This window comes from Archocentrus centrarchus, unplaced genomic scaffold, assembly GCF_007364275.1.
Source record: "Archocentrus centrarchus isolate MPI-CPG fArcCen1 unplaced genomic scaffold, fArcCen1 scaffold_38_ctg1, whole genome shotgun sequence".
Lineage (NCBI taxonomy): Eukaryota > Metazoa > Chordata > Actinopteri > Cichliformes > Cichlidae > Archocentrus > Archocentrus centrarchus.
The window spans coordinates 322,296-338,912 of record NW_022060265.1 but is presented as its reverse complement, the minus strand read 5'-3'; the positions used below and the strand labels follow the sequence as shown (position 1 = coordinate 338,912).

The 16,617-nt window shown below is 40.7% G+C and overlaps 1 protein-coding gene across 1 annotated transcript in view; it reads right to left on the bottom strand.

Annotated features, from left to right (window-relative positions):
* Nucleotides 1–549: 549 nt before the first annotated feature.
* vegfc (vascular endothelial growth factor c) overlaps nucleotides 550–16,617 on the bottom strand; it is a 116,138-nt gene continuing 100,070 nt past the window's right edge. Inside the window, exons 6-7 of the mRNA XM_030724644.1 lie at nucleotides 6,993–7,308; nucleotides 550–1,044 (exon numbers count right to left, since the gene is read on the bottom strand). Coding sequence (XP_030580504.1) covers nucleotides 936–1,044; nucleotides 6,993–7,308 — 425 coding nt within the window. The 3' untranslated portion in view covers nucleotides 550–935. The remainder of the gene's footprint in view (nucleotides 1,045–6,992; nucleotides 7,309–16,617) is intronic.

Sequence of the window (16,617 nt, the reverse complement as noted above, 5' to 3'; positions counted from 1 at the left end):
TATCTCTCCGTGTTATCCTTGCAGAGACACCCTCCCCCCCACTATCCTGACTGGACAAGTAGTTAAGACAGTGGGTGTAGGATGGATGGAGGGTGTCAGTGATTAATTTAATTAAATGAATACATCTGAGTGTTTGTCTCTGTAGTCTTTGCTCTTATTACAACTGTCTTTTTAAATGAAGTTCTCTTCTAATATTTGCCATTTTCATCCCACAGAGTTTTTCTGGATTAAACTGACAGTTTGAGAATGGCTTCGGGGGGCGGGGGGGTCTAAAGGTCTCAAAACTAGTCATTATAGTAAGTCAACTTGCAGGAACAGCCAGATCATTAGATTTCTTTTTAAAACTTCTGAAGCTGAAGAGGATTGATATAAGAATAAAATCAGTACTGTACAGCACTCACAGGACAGACTGGATAACAAGCTAAGTTAACAATGTACAGCATCCAGTATACTTTATTTTACACATGTACTTGATACAAAAATATTGATCACAGTGTATTTTTATGAAAAATACTGAAATTGCAAGAAAGTTGAAAAATAACCTTTAATAAATTATATAATCAATATCTGACATGTGAATACAGACATAATTGATCCCCCAAAACTGAAGAAATTCTTTAGAAAATATTTTAAAACAAGTGTCCTCTGCTTCTGTCAGTCCTTCCTTCCAATTTTCATTTCAGATCAGTCACTCTCCCATAAAAATGTTTTCATATCAAAATCAGTGCATTTCTCCCCTCTAAATCACCAGTTTCCCACATCTCCATTCTAATCACTAAGGTTTCCCACATTCACCAGGGTCCACACGCGTAGCTGCCCTCACATCAGACAGGGATACTTATGACCAGCAGGTCTGAAGGGGATGGGTAATGAATTCTGTTGGTTAAGTTTTATATAATTTATTAACATCTCGTTAACGTCCCATCAGCTGAAAGTTAGTCTAGCCTTCTCCAGTGGGATGGAACGCAGCGGCATACTTCCTCGCTGAAGAAGAAACCTGGTTCACACCTTCGCCTTCGTACTTCACAGGGAGCCCTGAGGCAACTGCAACGGGGGGAAAAACACCATTAGCTTCAGAGCCAATAACAGTCCAGTGAAGGTCAGGATATGCATGTGAAGTCAGATGTTTACATACATCCATGATGAGTGTGTGTGTTTACATACACTCATCATGGATATGAATGTCATGTTTTTGAGGTTATTTTTTAAGGTGGAATGATGGTACAGCATACATCTTTGATTAGGGGCACCAGTTTGAGCTTGCTTTGGATCTCTAATCCACACAGGGTTAAAAGTACAGGCTTAAATATATACCGACACCCCCACTAATGCTTGCTTAAATATTCTTTAGCAATTTGCACCCCAACCAGAGGCTTTTGGTACCCACCAACAAGCTTCTGACATCCTTCTGGCTGGATATTTAACCACTCACTATTCCAACCAAGTTTAATGTGACTGGGAAGGTCTCTTGTAGCCATTTCAAAACAACTGCTGATTCCAGGATGGTTAGGATGTTCAGAATTAAGCCAGGAATCATCAAGGTTCAAATCTGCCATGAACTGAAAATCAGGCCCAACTAAGGAAGAAGCACCTGCTCCAAAACCAACACCCTCGAGTTTGACTGAAACTGGAAGAAAAGTTTTATGGTCAGATCAGACAAAGATTGTGTGTTTATATAATATTTTTATATTTATATCTATAGAAATATAAATTATATATATAATTTATTATATATTATATATATATATAATAAAATATAAATGTTAAATTTGTATTCACCGTGGAAGACCAAATGCAGCGAACCTCTCAGGTCGGACCGCTCCTGCATACACGCTAACATTACACAGAACATGCACAGGCACCCTCCACAACAACAGGCCCTGTCTACAATCTGAGATGTGGATGTGGAAGGCATGTTCTGCTTAATGTTAGCTTGATACACAGGAGCTGTCTGACCTGAGAGATTCACTGAATAAAACTCTTCATCAATAGTACGACGAGGAACACTGCTGCTAGCATTATGTTGGCCAGTACAAGCATTCACCAGGGTGTTAATTAGCTACTCATTATTTAGGATTTCTGCCACTAAATTCCCTGCAGATTGACTCATAGCGCCATTTCTTGTAGTGACATTATATGCTTTACGTAACAAAAACACTAGATGGTGCAAGAGCCTCTGTGTGCTCTACCTAATAGATATATATTATTTATTAGGTAGAGCATAGTGAAGAGAGCCTGGAAAGTCTCTTGGGGTGGCTGTAGCTGAGGAGGTACTAATCAGAATTAAATCATCCGCTTTAATCATAGCATTACAGTTCACATAGGTCAAACAAGGACATTTTCCAGAAAAAAGTAGCCTTTTTTTCTTGAAATTGGGTGAATTTGGTATTTCATTATAAGCAGAAATATTAAAATAGTTTTTTAAAGAAAAAGAAAAGTGATTAGGAATGTCTACCACTGATTAATGAGTTAGTCTTTTACATATTTTTTAAAAATAGGGCTAAAGTAGAAATACAGTAAGATTTTTATAGTTCTTTTTTAACTGATCAGGTGCCTGTGGCTAAACAAAAGCAGGAGAACACTGAATTGTCAGACCATCATTGCCCATATCTACTACATTAAAGATTACATGGTCAAAGTTGAAACTGACTGCTGCCATGACAAAGGCAAACACCAACTACTTTGTTGTATGTTCAAAAGGTCAAAGGTTACAATTAGAGTTTAGAGTTCACAGTAGTAAAAACTGCCACCTTTAGCTCTACCGAATGACTTGGCAGTGGCAGATAAATCAGAGGTTTCATCAGAACAGAATGTAAGAATGCTGATGGATTTCTTTATTTTCCATTCTGATGAAATTACTCTTCTTCAGCATCATAAGACACAGCAGTTTTTTTTACTTAAAATAACTTAAAACTTAAAATAATTATGACTACTTGGATTTTTTGGGAAAAGTGTTCATGTCAGTCACAACTAATCACAGAAAAAGAGCTTACATTAGTCTTGGCTCACGTCTGATTAACTCTAACCTGAAGTGTGGGCCTCACTGTCCCAACCTCAAATACAGAAGTTTGGACAGTGAAAAAGGAAAATCTGAAGAGCACATAATGATCTAATCCTTTATTATGCATACCTTATCATGAATTGCGTGAGTGCTCATGCTTTTTCAGCTGCACATGGTGTCACATGGTGGATGACAGAATATTTAATTGTGGTTACTTAATAAGACCTATGAACCCCTGCTAAAATGCACACAAAAGTTCAAATGGACAAATACATTGTCTTTCAGACACACACTTATAGTCACAAACACATAACTCCCACATTTACTACAAATTCCTGCTGGTATGTTCTACTCATAAATCACCCTCAAATGGGTCACAATGGGTCGACAGACGGATGGATGTGTGTGTGTGTTTCCTCCTGTGCAGTAGAGGAAATGGTTAAGTGACAGTTAGAAGAAGTAATTAGTACACCGGGGTCTTGCATTACACACTGAGTGCATTACAATAACCATCTACGTGCTGGTGTGGGACCAGTGCTTTTCTCTGGTTACACAGCGCCACTAACATCCCGAGCATTTGAATGTGTCCATGTGTGAGTACCTGTGCAACTCTCCGGTGAAAAAATTATTTACTCATTACATTACCAATCAAACTGGTTGGCAAATAATGTAAACTTGCTGAAATATCTACAAACATGTTTCACCTGCCACTTGTAAGAGAGATAGTAATGGGTTGATGATGATATGGATGAACGGATTACAATTTAGTGAACTGGTGGGTACTTGTGTGAATGGATTACAAGTGATAGTTGGGTGTACTGGATGGATAATCAGATAAAAATCAATAAACAGATCAATGACCAAACTGATAAATTAAAGTATGGACACATTTAATAAACTAAAGAGTCACAAAACCCTAACAACAAATAGCAAAACAATCTTCCATTCTTGCTTTCAGACAGTGTGAGCAATACTACTGAAGCAAACAAGAACAGCAATGCAGTTGCTCCTGTGACAGAAATAGGTCCATATCTCAGAGCTTAATTTGAAAAATGGTTCATTGTTAGTGAACAGTTTCAGCAACGATCAACATGATCATTCCTGTTTTCAGATATCAGGAAAAAGCAGAGAATCAGGTAGGAATTTCCACATTGATCAGCAAACACTAGTTCAAGAATGCCCTTGTTTATATTACTGTGAAAAAAAATTTGAAATTAATTTTCTTTTGTGGCTGTGAAAGGACAACTTTTAAATGTAACAACCAAAACACATAATACATGTTTTCAAACATTACATTTACACGGTGTTCTGTCTGTTAGGCAAACAGTGATTGTCTTGTGAAATCTACTAGACAATAAAAACACACCAAAGTGAACTCGTGACATCCCAGAGTGCATTGTGTCATAAATATCGTTTTAAAGGATTCATCCATTCTCAGCTGATTACAAGCTATTTATTGAGAGCTGTGTGGTCCTCACAGGAAAACCACTACAAAACATAACCATTTATAAAATATGATGCATTACTGTAGATTAAACAGAATATGTTTAAAAGGAAGTGTTTAACATAAGCTCAACGTTAAACATCTGCCATATAACACTGATGCATCTTACTGCAGACTAAGAAATACTACAGAATAAGTACTTTTACTAAATTACTGAAGCCATTCTCCAACTCTGTGTGAATAGTATCCATGGCCACTGATCAATGGTCATGACAATTTGCATATTAACAATTGTGAAACTGAGCTTGAGACTCATTGTTAGGCAATAGGTTTAGTTTCAGTCATTATGCAACTGGACTGTTTATGAAGTTGGGCAAACCTGAGGCAGCTGAGACGGAAAAAGACGAGTGACGAAATTTCTCCCACCGAAAACGGTACATCCAGATGAACTTACTGGGAATCCCTTACTAAGGGCCTCGACACACGAGGAGCAACAAACGACAGCGACAAATGGGCCGCATCGCCACTGGGGTGAAACCGAACACATGGGACGCGATAGCAACGGCAGCATTGCAAATCGCGCTGTTGTGTCACTCGTCTCCAAGAAATGTGATTGGTTATGAATTTGACATTTTCAGAGCAGTCTGTGTCAGACACAGCAATAAAGATGAGGAGTCAGAAGATTTTACTGGAATTGACAGAAAGTCTGCTCTACAAAAGAAAAAGACAACCTTGGGTTCATCCTATATTAGCACAAAAGTCCTCTCTATTCGTCTGTTTAAGGTCAGCCCGGCACCAACATGGCTGCCTTTTATGTATATCTCAATAATCACTGCGTGAAGTGTCATATAATACAGGAAAGTCAAACACAGCTAAAACCATGCTTTCCTTCATGCTGAAAGTGTCTGCAGCGTGTAGCATACTCTCCGCTCATTGGTCAGTCAATGAATCCCTCGCTGATTGGTTTAGTGCCACGCGACAGTGACAAAAGCAGAACATTTTTCAGCTTTGTTGTGTCGCGTCACCTGCCCACGTATGCACGTCTACGAGTACGAGCTCGAAATTTCACATGCACGAATTTTGCGGTCACTTGGCTGGAGGAGGGCAAGTGACCTCACAGGTTGCATAGGAAATGAATGGAGAGCGAGCGACGTTGCTCCCTGTGTGTCAAACCCCTAAGACTAATCACCTGATGATTTCTTCCAAGATCTTCTGTCAGAAAGCAACATTAATTGGATTCTTCAGTGAAACCTGAAGCAGCAAATCCCCCTCCTGTTTGATCATTTCTTAGTAACATTTACATTTACTTTAATGGATTACACAGCAGTGGGGAATAAGTTTTATTACAGTAGAAGTCTTTCTGAAAGTGCTGTAACTAAGTTTAAGGATCTAATTCCTTCATTATTATGCTCTTCAGTGCCAACACAGTGCAGAGCAGCTACCTAAACTCTGCTCCCAGTGAGGTCGATTATCTCGTCAATAGTTTTACATCCCCACTGCATATGACTTTGGATACTGTGGCTCCTCTGAAAAGGAAAGCTTCAAATCAGAAGTGCCTGACTCCGTGGTATAATTCACAAACGCACAGCTTAAAGCAGATAACCCGAAAGCTGGAGAGGGAATGGTGTCTCTTCTGTGGAACCAGCTCCCAGCTTGGATTCAGGAGACAGACACCCTCTCTATTTTTAAGATTAGGCTTAAAACTTTCCTTTTTGATCAAGCTTATAGTTAGGGCTGGATCAGGTGACCCTGAACCCTCCCTTAGTTATGCTGCTATAGGCCTAGTCTGCTGGGGGGTTCATATAATGCACTGTTTATTCTCATTCACCTTATTTACTTTGTTTATACTCCACTCTGCATTTAATCATTATTGATATTAATCTCTGGCTCTCTTCCACAGCATGTCTTTCTCTCCCCTCAGCCCCCCCTCAGCAGATGACCCCCCCCCCCCCCCCCCTCCCTGAGCCTGGTTCTGCTGGAGGTTTCTTCCTGTTAAAAGGGAGTTTTTCCTTCCCACTGTCGCCAAGTGCTGCTCATAGGGGGTCGTTTTGACTGTTGGGTTTTCTCTGTATTATTGTAGGGTCTTTACCCACAATACAAAGTGCCTTGAGGCGACTGTTTGTTGTGATTTGGTGCTATATAAATAAAATTGAATTGAATTGAATTGAATTCCAACTTACATGGCCATCTCTCACATCAACTGTAGGTACAGTATCCTATTTTTGGACTTCTGGGTTTGGTTTGTACTTTATATAATGGAACTCACACTATTCAGTTAGTTAAGGAAACCAGTAGGCTCCCAGAGTGATCTATTTTCAGTCATCTCCTATCACGTTTGCATTTCTTCAGGTTTTGGCATAGTGTGAGTTTTGGGTGTATCTAATCAGGCTTAGATCATGTATGTACAAAGGTAGATTTTATGTTCATGTTGACTGAAGACAAGGTTCTATATCTGTAAAGGTTACTCCACTACCATCTATCACTGCAAACAATGGAATTTTAAATGAGTTAACAGCAGATGGTACTGAACTTCTCATCTTTCCTTACCTGCATGTGGCTTGGTGGAACCGCCTTCCTTTTAGGAAGCACTTATTTGGTGACTCATTGCATTCACAGGAGCACTTTGTCTTGTTGAGGGGCTGATGCCTCGGGCATGTCTTGTTGCATGTGCATTGACAGGTCTCCTTGTTGAAGATTTGGTTCTGTGGGCAGGATGCTCCAGGTGGCAAGCTGCAAACGCACTGGCAGGTATTGCGGTTCAAGTGTCGGTTAGGGCCACAGTCATGAGTTTGGCGACACACACACTGACAACTTTCCATGTCCAGTTCCTTATCTGGGCCACAAACATCTGCTGAGAATATGTCTGTAGGGTTGGAAGGAGAGGAAGACATTGATGAAGTTGGTCAACTGAAGGAATCTGGTCACAAGACTAGAAACAGGAGGTAAACTCAGTTTACTCATACCCACTTTGTCACTTTTAACATTTTCTTATGCTTCCATTGTGTAAATGTGAGTTGAGCACTTATAAGCATAATGTGTCAACCATATTGTGATTTAATTCATTAAAAATGTATTAAATATTGTATTGATATTAGAAAAAAGTACAATAGGTTTCCCAACCCCACACGTGTATGAGTGTGTGTTCCTGAACCACCTCAACCGTCTCTACCAGCTCTACCCAGAGACCCCTCCAGATATCCAAGCTTCTCTCTAAGCCACTCTACAAATGAAAACCATTTTGACTGCTTCCTTTAGTGACCCTACTCTCAGATCTCATCACCATAGATGAGGATTGGAACCTAGATGGACACCTTGACATCCTGTCCATTAGTATCACAAACAGGATGGGAGACAAGGGGCAAAAGAGTCCAACACCTGCTGGAAATGTGTATGACTATGTGCCAAAGACGTGGACACTGCTCTCACTTTTACAAGAAACTAATGGCCTGCAGCAATGGATGGTTTGGTAATTGGCTGGAGCCTTCCTTCTTTCTTGCACCTTAGAATACAGGGAGGTGTGATACTCTGTTACACCCTCTAGCTCCCACCACCCCAATGCCACACAGGTATTGTCTCAGGCCTCCATTACATAATCCATGACAGGCCTACATTAAAAAGGCATGTCAACAAAGACACCCCCACAATTCAAACCCGGTGCCTTGTCACTAGGGAGCTTTCCAACCACCCTAGAGACACTTTAGTGTCATTTAACAAGTTCCTTAAATTGAGTTCCACTGCCCAATAAATTCCCTGCTCAGGTTTAGCAGTTCTCCTCACTGACCAAACACAGTCTTAGCCAAGGCCTGCTTTCCCTTCCCGAGTCACCAGCTAGTTTGGCAAAACTTCTTTGAGGCCAGCCAAAAGTTCTCCTTCATGACCTCTGACACCCATCTGCTACTTAAGGAGGCCCCCGGGCCAGCCAAGTCCTGAAAGTCTCCTTCAGCCTTTATAGCTTCCCTTTATAGCCTTCCTGATTTTTTTTTTTTCTTTTTTTAAAACCTAATTTTCCACGTTTTAGATAAAACTCATTTTAACTAGGGCTGCAACTATTAATTATTTTAGTAATCAAGAACTCTATTGATTATTCCAATTGAGTAATCAGATAAGAAATACAGTGGTACCTTGACATACGAGTTTAATTCATTCTGTGACCTAGCTCGTAACGTAATTTAATCGTTTGTCAAATCTAATATTCCCATAGCAATGAACTGAAATGTCATTCATCTGTTCCCGCCCCTTATTACATTTATTAATAAGAAAATGCCTTTATAAACAAATAATGTAGAAAAATAATACTGTATACAGTATAACAAGAGAATGTAAAGAAATAAACTGGTTTTAAGTGAAAGACAAAGATGTTGGCAGAGATGGAAGTGGAGGAGATTGCTAAACTTCATGTAATCTTCTCCTCCTTCTTTTGCCTTTTTTGGCACACTCTTACCCTCACCAAGACAGCAGCACACACCTCACTCATGGTTTTTGATAATTTTATGCTTTATATCCATGGTCATCATCTCAGCATTCGCTTTCTTTGGACCCATGGTTTAAAAAAAGGAAATGTTCCAAAATAAATGCGAAAAATAAACACAGCAACAACCCTCGACAAAAACGAGTGCACAGCAAGAAAAAAAAAAAATGACCGGAACGTGTGGATGGTGTATTTTCACTCACTCGTAACTCCGACATTCACTCGCAACATAAAGCAAAAATTTGACCAATTTTTTGCTTTATCTCAAAATCTCAAAAAACTTGTTAGTTGGGACACTCGTAAATCAAGCTACTAATACATGTTTTAACTTCCATAGCTTTACTGCAGTTTTTTTGTCTTTGTGAAACAAACAGGGTGGATGGAGCAGCTACAAATTTCTCTTTTCTTCACCTGATGATCAGGTGGTTGATGAAGGACCTCCAGCTGTCTCCCAGTAAAGGTTTAATAGTGGTTACAGGGGAAAGTGCTGCTGTTTTGGACACTAGAAAAACATTTCCTTTCACTTCACCTGAGCTCACTGTCTAAGTAAAGGCTCCGCCTCTTTGCGCTTGCCACATGTGTGCAGAGAGACTGTACGTAGAACAGCTGCTGCTGTTGTGTTATCAGTGTTTTTGCTGGAAAACTGGGGGTTGCATGAGCTTACTGTTGCAATGTTTTGTATTCACAACCTTCCTCCTAAATACGTTTCTACTGCAGGCTGCTAATCAGGGATTCAAGAATAAAGAGCCCCTCTGTACCAAAAGGGTGGTTTCTGTTGATATTGAATGATCACTGGTGCTAATGGTGGCGCCCACTAGCAAACTGTGGTGATAGTGATCTGTTCTGGTATCTAACAGCTGAAATTCTCAGCCCAGTGAGCACAACACACACACACACACACACACACACACACACACACACACACACACACACACACACACACACACACACACACACACACACACACACACACCCAAATACACTCACGAAGACTGTGACAAATACAGAAAGAGACACACTCATCCATATCTACCCTGTAGAGAGGTGTGGAGGTATGGAAAAACGTGTCAGCAATGATTCACTCAGTGTTAAAGGCTCATTTTTTCCAAATGACAAAAATCTGTTGCAGCAATGGACAACTTTAATGCTGCTAAAGTGGATGAAACAATCCACTTACACAGTGGGCTGCAGAGTTTAAATGAAGCATTGAAGCAACAAATTTGTGTCGAGGATTTTTAATGATCAAATTATACGAGTTACTCGAGGAATTGTTGCAGGTCTAATTTTAATATTAAACAAAGGTAACTTGAGTAAACACAAAATGCAATTTTTAAATGAATATTTTATTAAGGGAAAGTTATCCAAACGACTCTGGCTTAATATAAAAAAAATAATTGCCCCCTAAACCTAATAACTAGTGGTGCCAGCCTTGGCAGCAAGGACTGCAATCAAGTGTTTGCGATAACTGGCAATAAATGGAGTGTTTCACATTACTGTGGCAGAAATTTGGTGCACTCTTCTTTGCAGAATTATTTTTAATTTAGCCAAATTGAGGCGTTTTCAAGCATGAATAGCTTGTTTAAGGTCAGGCCAAAGCATCTCAATTGGATTTGTGTCCAGATATTGACTAGGCCAATCAAGACCTTCATTTTGATTTATTTTTTTAACCACTTAGATTTGGACTTTCTGGTCTCTTTTGGATCGCTGTCCTGCAGCATAGCTGCACTTGAACTAACTAACTGATTGCCAGAGATTCTTCTTCAGGATTTCCCCATAGAGAGCAGAATTCATGGTTTTGCCACTTAAATTTCCAAAAGTCTTGGGGATCATCGAGATGTTTATTGGCAAATGTGAAATGCGCCTTCATGTTCTTTTTGGTCAGTGATAGTTTTTGCTTTGGAACGATCACAAATATGCCATTTTTGGCCAGTCTCTTTCTTATTGTTGAATCATGAACATTAACCTTAACCAAGACAAGTAAGGCTTGCAGTTCTTTAAATGTTCTGGCTTCTTTTGTGCACTCCTGGATGAGTTGTCGATACACTCTTGGAATAATTTTGATGGTCAGCCACTTCTGGAAAGGTTAACTGATCCAAGGTTTCTCCAGTGTGGTTCATGGTTTTCACTGTGGTTCACTGTAGTCCCAAAGCTTTAGAAATGGCTTTGAAAGGCTTGATATCAAATGATAGATGGGGTGGGGGGGTATTACATTATATTGCCAAAAGTATTTGCTTGGCTGCCTTCACATGCATATTAACTGGAGTGACATCCGAGGCTTAATTGATTAATAGGCCAATCTCCAACCTTCCTTTTCTCTCAGAAATCCTTGAATAGTAGTTATAAAACAGCTAACTGATCATCTGCAGAGGAACGGTTTACAGTATTTGAGGAATTTCAGGTTTCAGAATTCATCACAGTATTAGAACATGCCATAGGTATTAAAAAGTGCTGCAGTGGTTTTGAATCATATTTATGTAATAAACTCTAATTTGTTCATGTAAATGGGGAGTTTTCATTATACCACCTAAGGTGATTATGGAGTTTCACAAGGTTCTGTGCTAGGACCAATTTTATTCACACTATACATGTGCAATAATTATTTAAAGAAAATAAGCAGGTGCATAAGTTTGGGCCCCCCAACAGAAAAAATGACATCAATATTTAGTAGATCCTCCTTTTGCAGAAATAACAGCCTCTAAATGCTTCCACAGCTTCCAATGAGAGTCTGGATTCTGGTTGAAGGGATTTTGGACCATTCTTTTTCCAAAACATCTCCAGTTCAAATCAATAATACAAGAAGGGGGCCCCCAACTTATGCACCTGCCTAATTTTCTTTAAATAATTATGCACACTTTCTGTAAATCCTATAAACTTCATTTCACTTCTCAAATATCACTGTGTTCATCTGCTATATGATAAATTTAACTGAAATTGATGATCTGAACAACCAATGATTTATAAAGGAAAATCATGAACATTATCAGGGGTGCCTAAACTTTTGCATACTACTGTATGTCCAAGAACCATTCATTCAGCATCTATTTACTTATGATTATCCTTTTTTAGGGGGCACGGTTGCTGGACCCTATCTCAGCTGTCAAAGGGCAAGAGGCAGGGTACACCCTGTACAGGTCACCAGCCTGCAGGTTATTGGACTGTGAGAGGAAACCAGAGTAGCCAGAGAAAACCCACGCAAACATGGGGAAAATCCACACAGAAAGGTCCAGGCCAAGTTGGAGTCAAACCCAGGACCTTGTTGGTGTGAGGCAACTGCGCTGAACACCTCGCCACCATGCTGCCGTGTCCAAGAACCAAGTCAAGACATTTTTCTGCTTAAATGTCCTGTACTAGCAGTAGTGGTCAAGCTGATTCTTGTAAAAAATGAAAAAAGGTTGTTGTGAGTTGGCTGTATGGTATCCTTCCTATAGAAATCTAATCAGAATGTATTCTGATTGTATACTATGTATTAAAATCTATATCTCAGGCCCTTCACGTCATATTAATTTCCAGTATGGCCCCCTAGTGAAACTGCATTTGATACCCTTCTGTGGGCAGTTTTATATTACTTCTATTTTGTAGTGCAGTACACACTTTTTCTAATCCAAACCACTAACAATGAAGAAATGAATCCTCCAAAAATAATAGCAGTTAAAACATTTTTCAGACAAGGCTTCCATGTGATGTCATGGGTATTTAAGGGCAGAGTATCCTTAAATGATAACACCACTCATGCACTGTATGTGTGTTTTATGTATGTGTGTGTTTTGCAGAGTGTCCTTGCCCATAACTGTCACAATGAATCTAAACAAAGATTGTTAGCCAAACCCACAATGCAGCAGCACAATGCAATCGTTCATAAAAAAAAAGCATTTTCTTTTTTTTTCATATTTCTTTGTTATGTGCAAGCCTCTGTCAGTATTAAATAAAATTCAAATATTTAAATATAATCCTCAACCCAAATCAAACCCACAGCAACCCCTCTTGGGTCTTTGTTTTAATATTTTAATGACTTAACTTTGTGAGCCAATGTTCCCAACTGCTTCTTGACAAAGTCACAGTCCACTCCTTCCACATTTAAAGGAGTGGACTTTAAGACATCTCATGGAAGCTTCAGGTTTTAACCTTCAGAGTTTCCACGTAGATCTTATTGTTTATTAAAAACTTTAATCAGATGATGCGGTCCTGCTGGCTTCATCAGGGGGTGGCCTCCAGCTCGTAGTGAAACGTTCGCAGCCGAGTGTGAAGCGGCTGGTATGAGAATCAGCACCTCTAAGTCTGAGGCCATGGTCCTCAACCAGAAAAGGGTGGAGAGCCCTCTCTGGCTCAGGGACAAGTTCCTGCCCCAGGTGGAGGAGTTTAATTATCTCAGGGTCTTGTTCACGAGCGACAGGAGAAGGGAGCGGGAGATCAACAGATGGATCGGTGCTGCGTCTGCAGTGATGTAGATGTTGCACCAGTCTGTCGTGGTGAAGAGGGAGCTTAGTGTAAAAGCGAAGCTGTTGATTTACCGGTTGATCTACGTCCCACCCTCACCTATGGTCACGAGCTTTGGGTAGAGACCAAAAGAATAAGATCGCGAATATAAGCAGCAGAAATGAGTTTCCTTCGAAGGGTGGCTGGCCTCTCCCTTAGAGATAAGGTGAGGAGTGCAGCATTTGGAAGGCTCAGAGTAGAGCCGCTGCTCCTCCCACAAAGGAGCCAGTTGAGGTGGCTCGGGCATCTGATTAGGATGCCTCCTGGCCGCCTCTTGGGTGAGGTGTTCTGGGATGCCCCGGGGCAGAGCCAGGCACAGTGGAAAGATTGTATCTCTCAGGTGGCCTGGGAACACCTTGGGGTCCCTCTGGATGAGCTGGTGGAGGTGGCTGGGGAAGGGAAGCCTGGGCTTCTCTGCTTAGGCTGCTGCCCTCACGACCCAGCCCGGATAATGGAAAGAAAATGGATGGATGAGAATTGTAATTGTAATGTATAATTTGTAAAAGTTTTATGCATAAATATTTTTTCAGATCAGATGACTAAAAGCCCTCAGATATTTTCCTTCTTATTTTTTATTGTTTCCTTAAATTATGATTTGTGATACTGGAGTATATTACCCTCAAAAATTAACTTCCATGATATGCTGTGAGGCTTTTAGGGGAGGGTGTGGTTGGCACTATTGATCGCAGTGGGGAGCTCATCATGCATGCCTCAATTTTGCCTCTGCCATTTCTCACCTGTTGGCTCTGGTGTTGTTGGGCCAAGCAGTTTAAACTTGTACATAATGAACAAGAAAGAAATTAGAGACAACACGAGGAGCCTACAATACAGCTCCTCTTGGCACAGCAAAGGGGTTTGGCACAACAAAGCATGCAGACAATAATTTGCTTGCTTAAGCTGCCGGACAAGACAGGTTAAAACACCACACACACACACACACACACACAGTCTGGCGCAGCACTTGGTCCTGGGCCGTGTGCCCAGCCTTTTGTGTGTAGTTCTGTTTTCACTGAGTTGTATGTCCTAGTTTTTTTGGTTTTCATTGTTCATCTTAGTTTTCTGTTTTAATAGTCATAGTTTAATTTTGATCCCTTGTTCCCTTTGTCCCTGTCTCCCCTGTGTCTGTGTCTTGTGTGTTTTGTCATGTCCCTGACCGCGTGTTGTCTAGTCTGACCTCTCTATCCATGTGTGTCTCTCTCGTTGTCTGTTTCCCCGTGTCTTGGTCCCTGTTTAGTTCCCTCTGTGTGACAGTCCCCAATGGTGTCAAGTCTGCGTGTACCATGTTGGGTTATTTCCTGTTTTATTTTGACAGTCTCATGTTCCCTGTACTTTGTGTTTAGTTTTGCTTCCCCTGTGTGATTAGTTTCACTTCTTTCACCTGTTGTGCCTGTTGTTTCCACTCACCCTGATTACCTAGTGTGTGTTTAAGCCCTCAGTTTTTCTCTGTTCTTTGTTGCGTTGTCAGCTTTGATCCCTTCACTGTGTGTCACCTGGACACTAATTTTGTTGTATTTAGTTCTGGCACTCATCCACACCCATATAGCTCTGTTCATTTATCATTTTCCCAATAAACACCTACATTTACCTGTGAGTCCTGCATTTAGGGGTCTACTTGCTCCTGCCACACAGCACCCCATGACAGCTCTAAGTGACAAGTGTTTGCCCCTCTTTAACAAAAATGATGGTGTTCAGCAATGACTCTTGCTAAAAGCTTCTTTCTCCTTTATTCCTCTAGGATGCCTGCTGATGCCATCTGTACCTCCCTGGTGCCGATGCAATTTGACATCCTGAAAGAATGAATACCATAGTCCAGGGGTATTCAAGTCCACACCTGAGTCAAATATAGAAGTCATTAGCAGGACTCTGGAGAACTTGACTGCATACTGAGGAGGTAATCAGCCATTTGATTCAGGTGTGTTGGATCAGGGACACATCTAAAACCTGCAGGACACTGGACCTCGAGGCCTGGAGTTGAAGAGCCCTGCCAAAGTCCATGATGGATGCCATAGTACAGGGTTGACTGCCAATGGTGTTGTAGACTGCTCCGAGCAAGAAGGAAATTCAAAATGAGATTCAGCCCAAGTTCTTTTAAGGAGATCCCACCTCGACCACGCATCCCGATCCCTACAGTCTTAGCTCTTCTTTCTTCTCCCTCTTCATCCTCTGATGTTTAGAGAGCATTCTGCCTAGTTAACTGCAGTGCTAGTGGCCCATTTCCACTCAGATCTCATCTTCATCCATGCAAACCCAACCCTTCAATCTTCATTCTTCCACCAGCTTTTTTTTTTTTTTTTAATCTGGGATATGCCATTGTTGTCAGAGTTGTTCTATCATTTACCAAACCATTTTACTGAATATCATCTTCGCCCTGGTGAAAATGCGATCAAGCTCTGTTACAAACCATCTTCCCTCAGAGTAAGGCCATCCATGAACCATGGATGATCACCCCCTGATCACAGGCTATTAACTACCTGTGATGGCTTAGCTTCTTTCCAAATTAGTACAGATCCAGTGAGTCCTGGATCCATCGGGGGGGTCTCCTCCCAACTGGGAATGGCCAGAAAGCCTCTAAAGGGAGGTCCCACTGAGGCATCACAATACAATACGCCAACAACCTCAATTAGGTCCTGTCAACAAAATGGAGCAGCATTGGTAGAACAGCAGTAGAGTAGAGTAGAAAGCTTGCCCAGTATGGAAAAGGTTCATACCATGGAGAACATGAATATAATTTCTTTTATATGATTGGAGGATTAGGCCTAATGGTGGCACACGAGGCCACTAAGCCTTCATCTGCTGCTTTTGACACAAGTCAATTATCACAGTGGTGTAATTTGTTCTGACCCTTTTAAACACGCAGTGTTAGTGGATGTGTCAGTGTTTGTGGAATCTGCTCCTCTGAGGTCTCCACATTCCTTTGTTTCTCAGTTGTTTACAGAGTGTTATCATAACAAAACACACAGAGATGAATTCTTTCTCTCTCACACACACACACACTGCAGCCATAAATGCTCACACATTCCCCTGTAAGAAACACTACCACAGAGCACGTTTGGTGTGTATGTGTTACTTCAAGCTGAAGGGTCACATTGTCATTATTAACGTTATACAGCAATAGCTCACACTTATCATTCTAAACTATTTTTCCTGTCCTACACTGTACTGGTTGAGCTACAGAAAGTATAGTGTTGACAGAACTTTCACTGCTATAGTAAAACAGTTACAGTAAGTGAT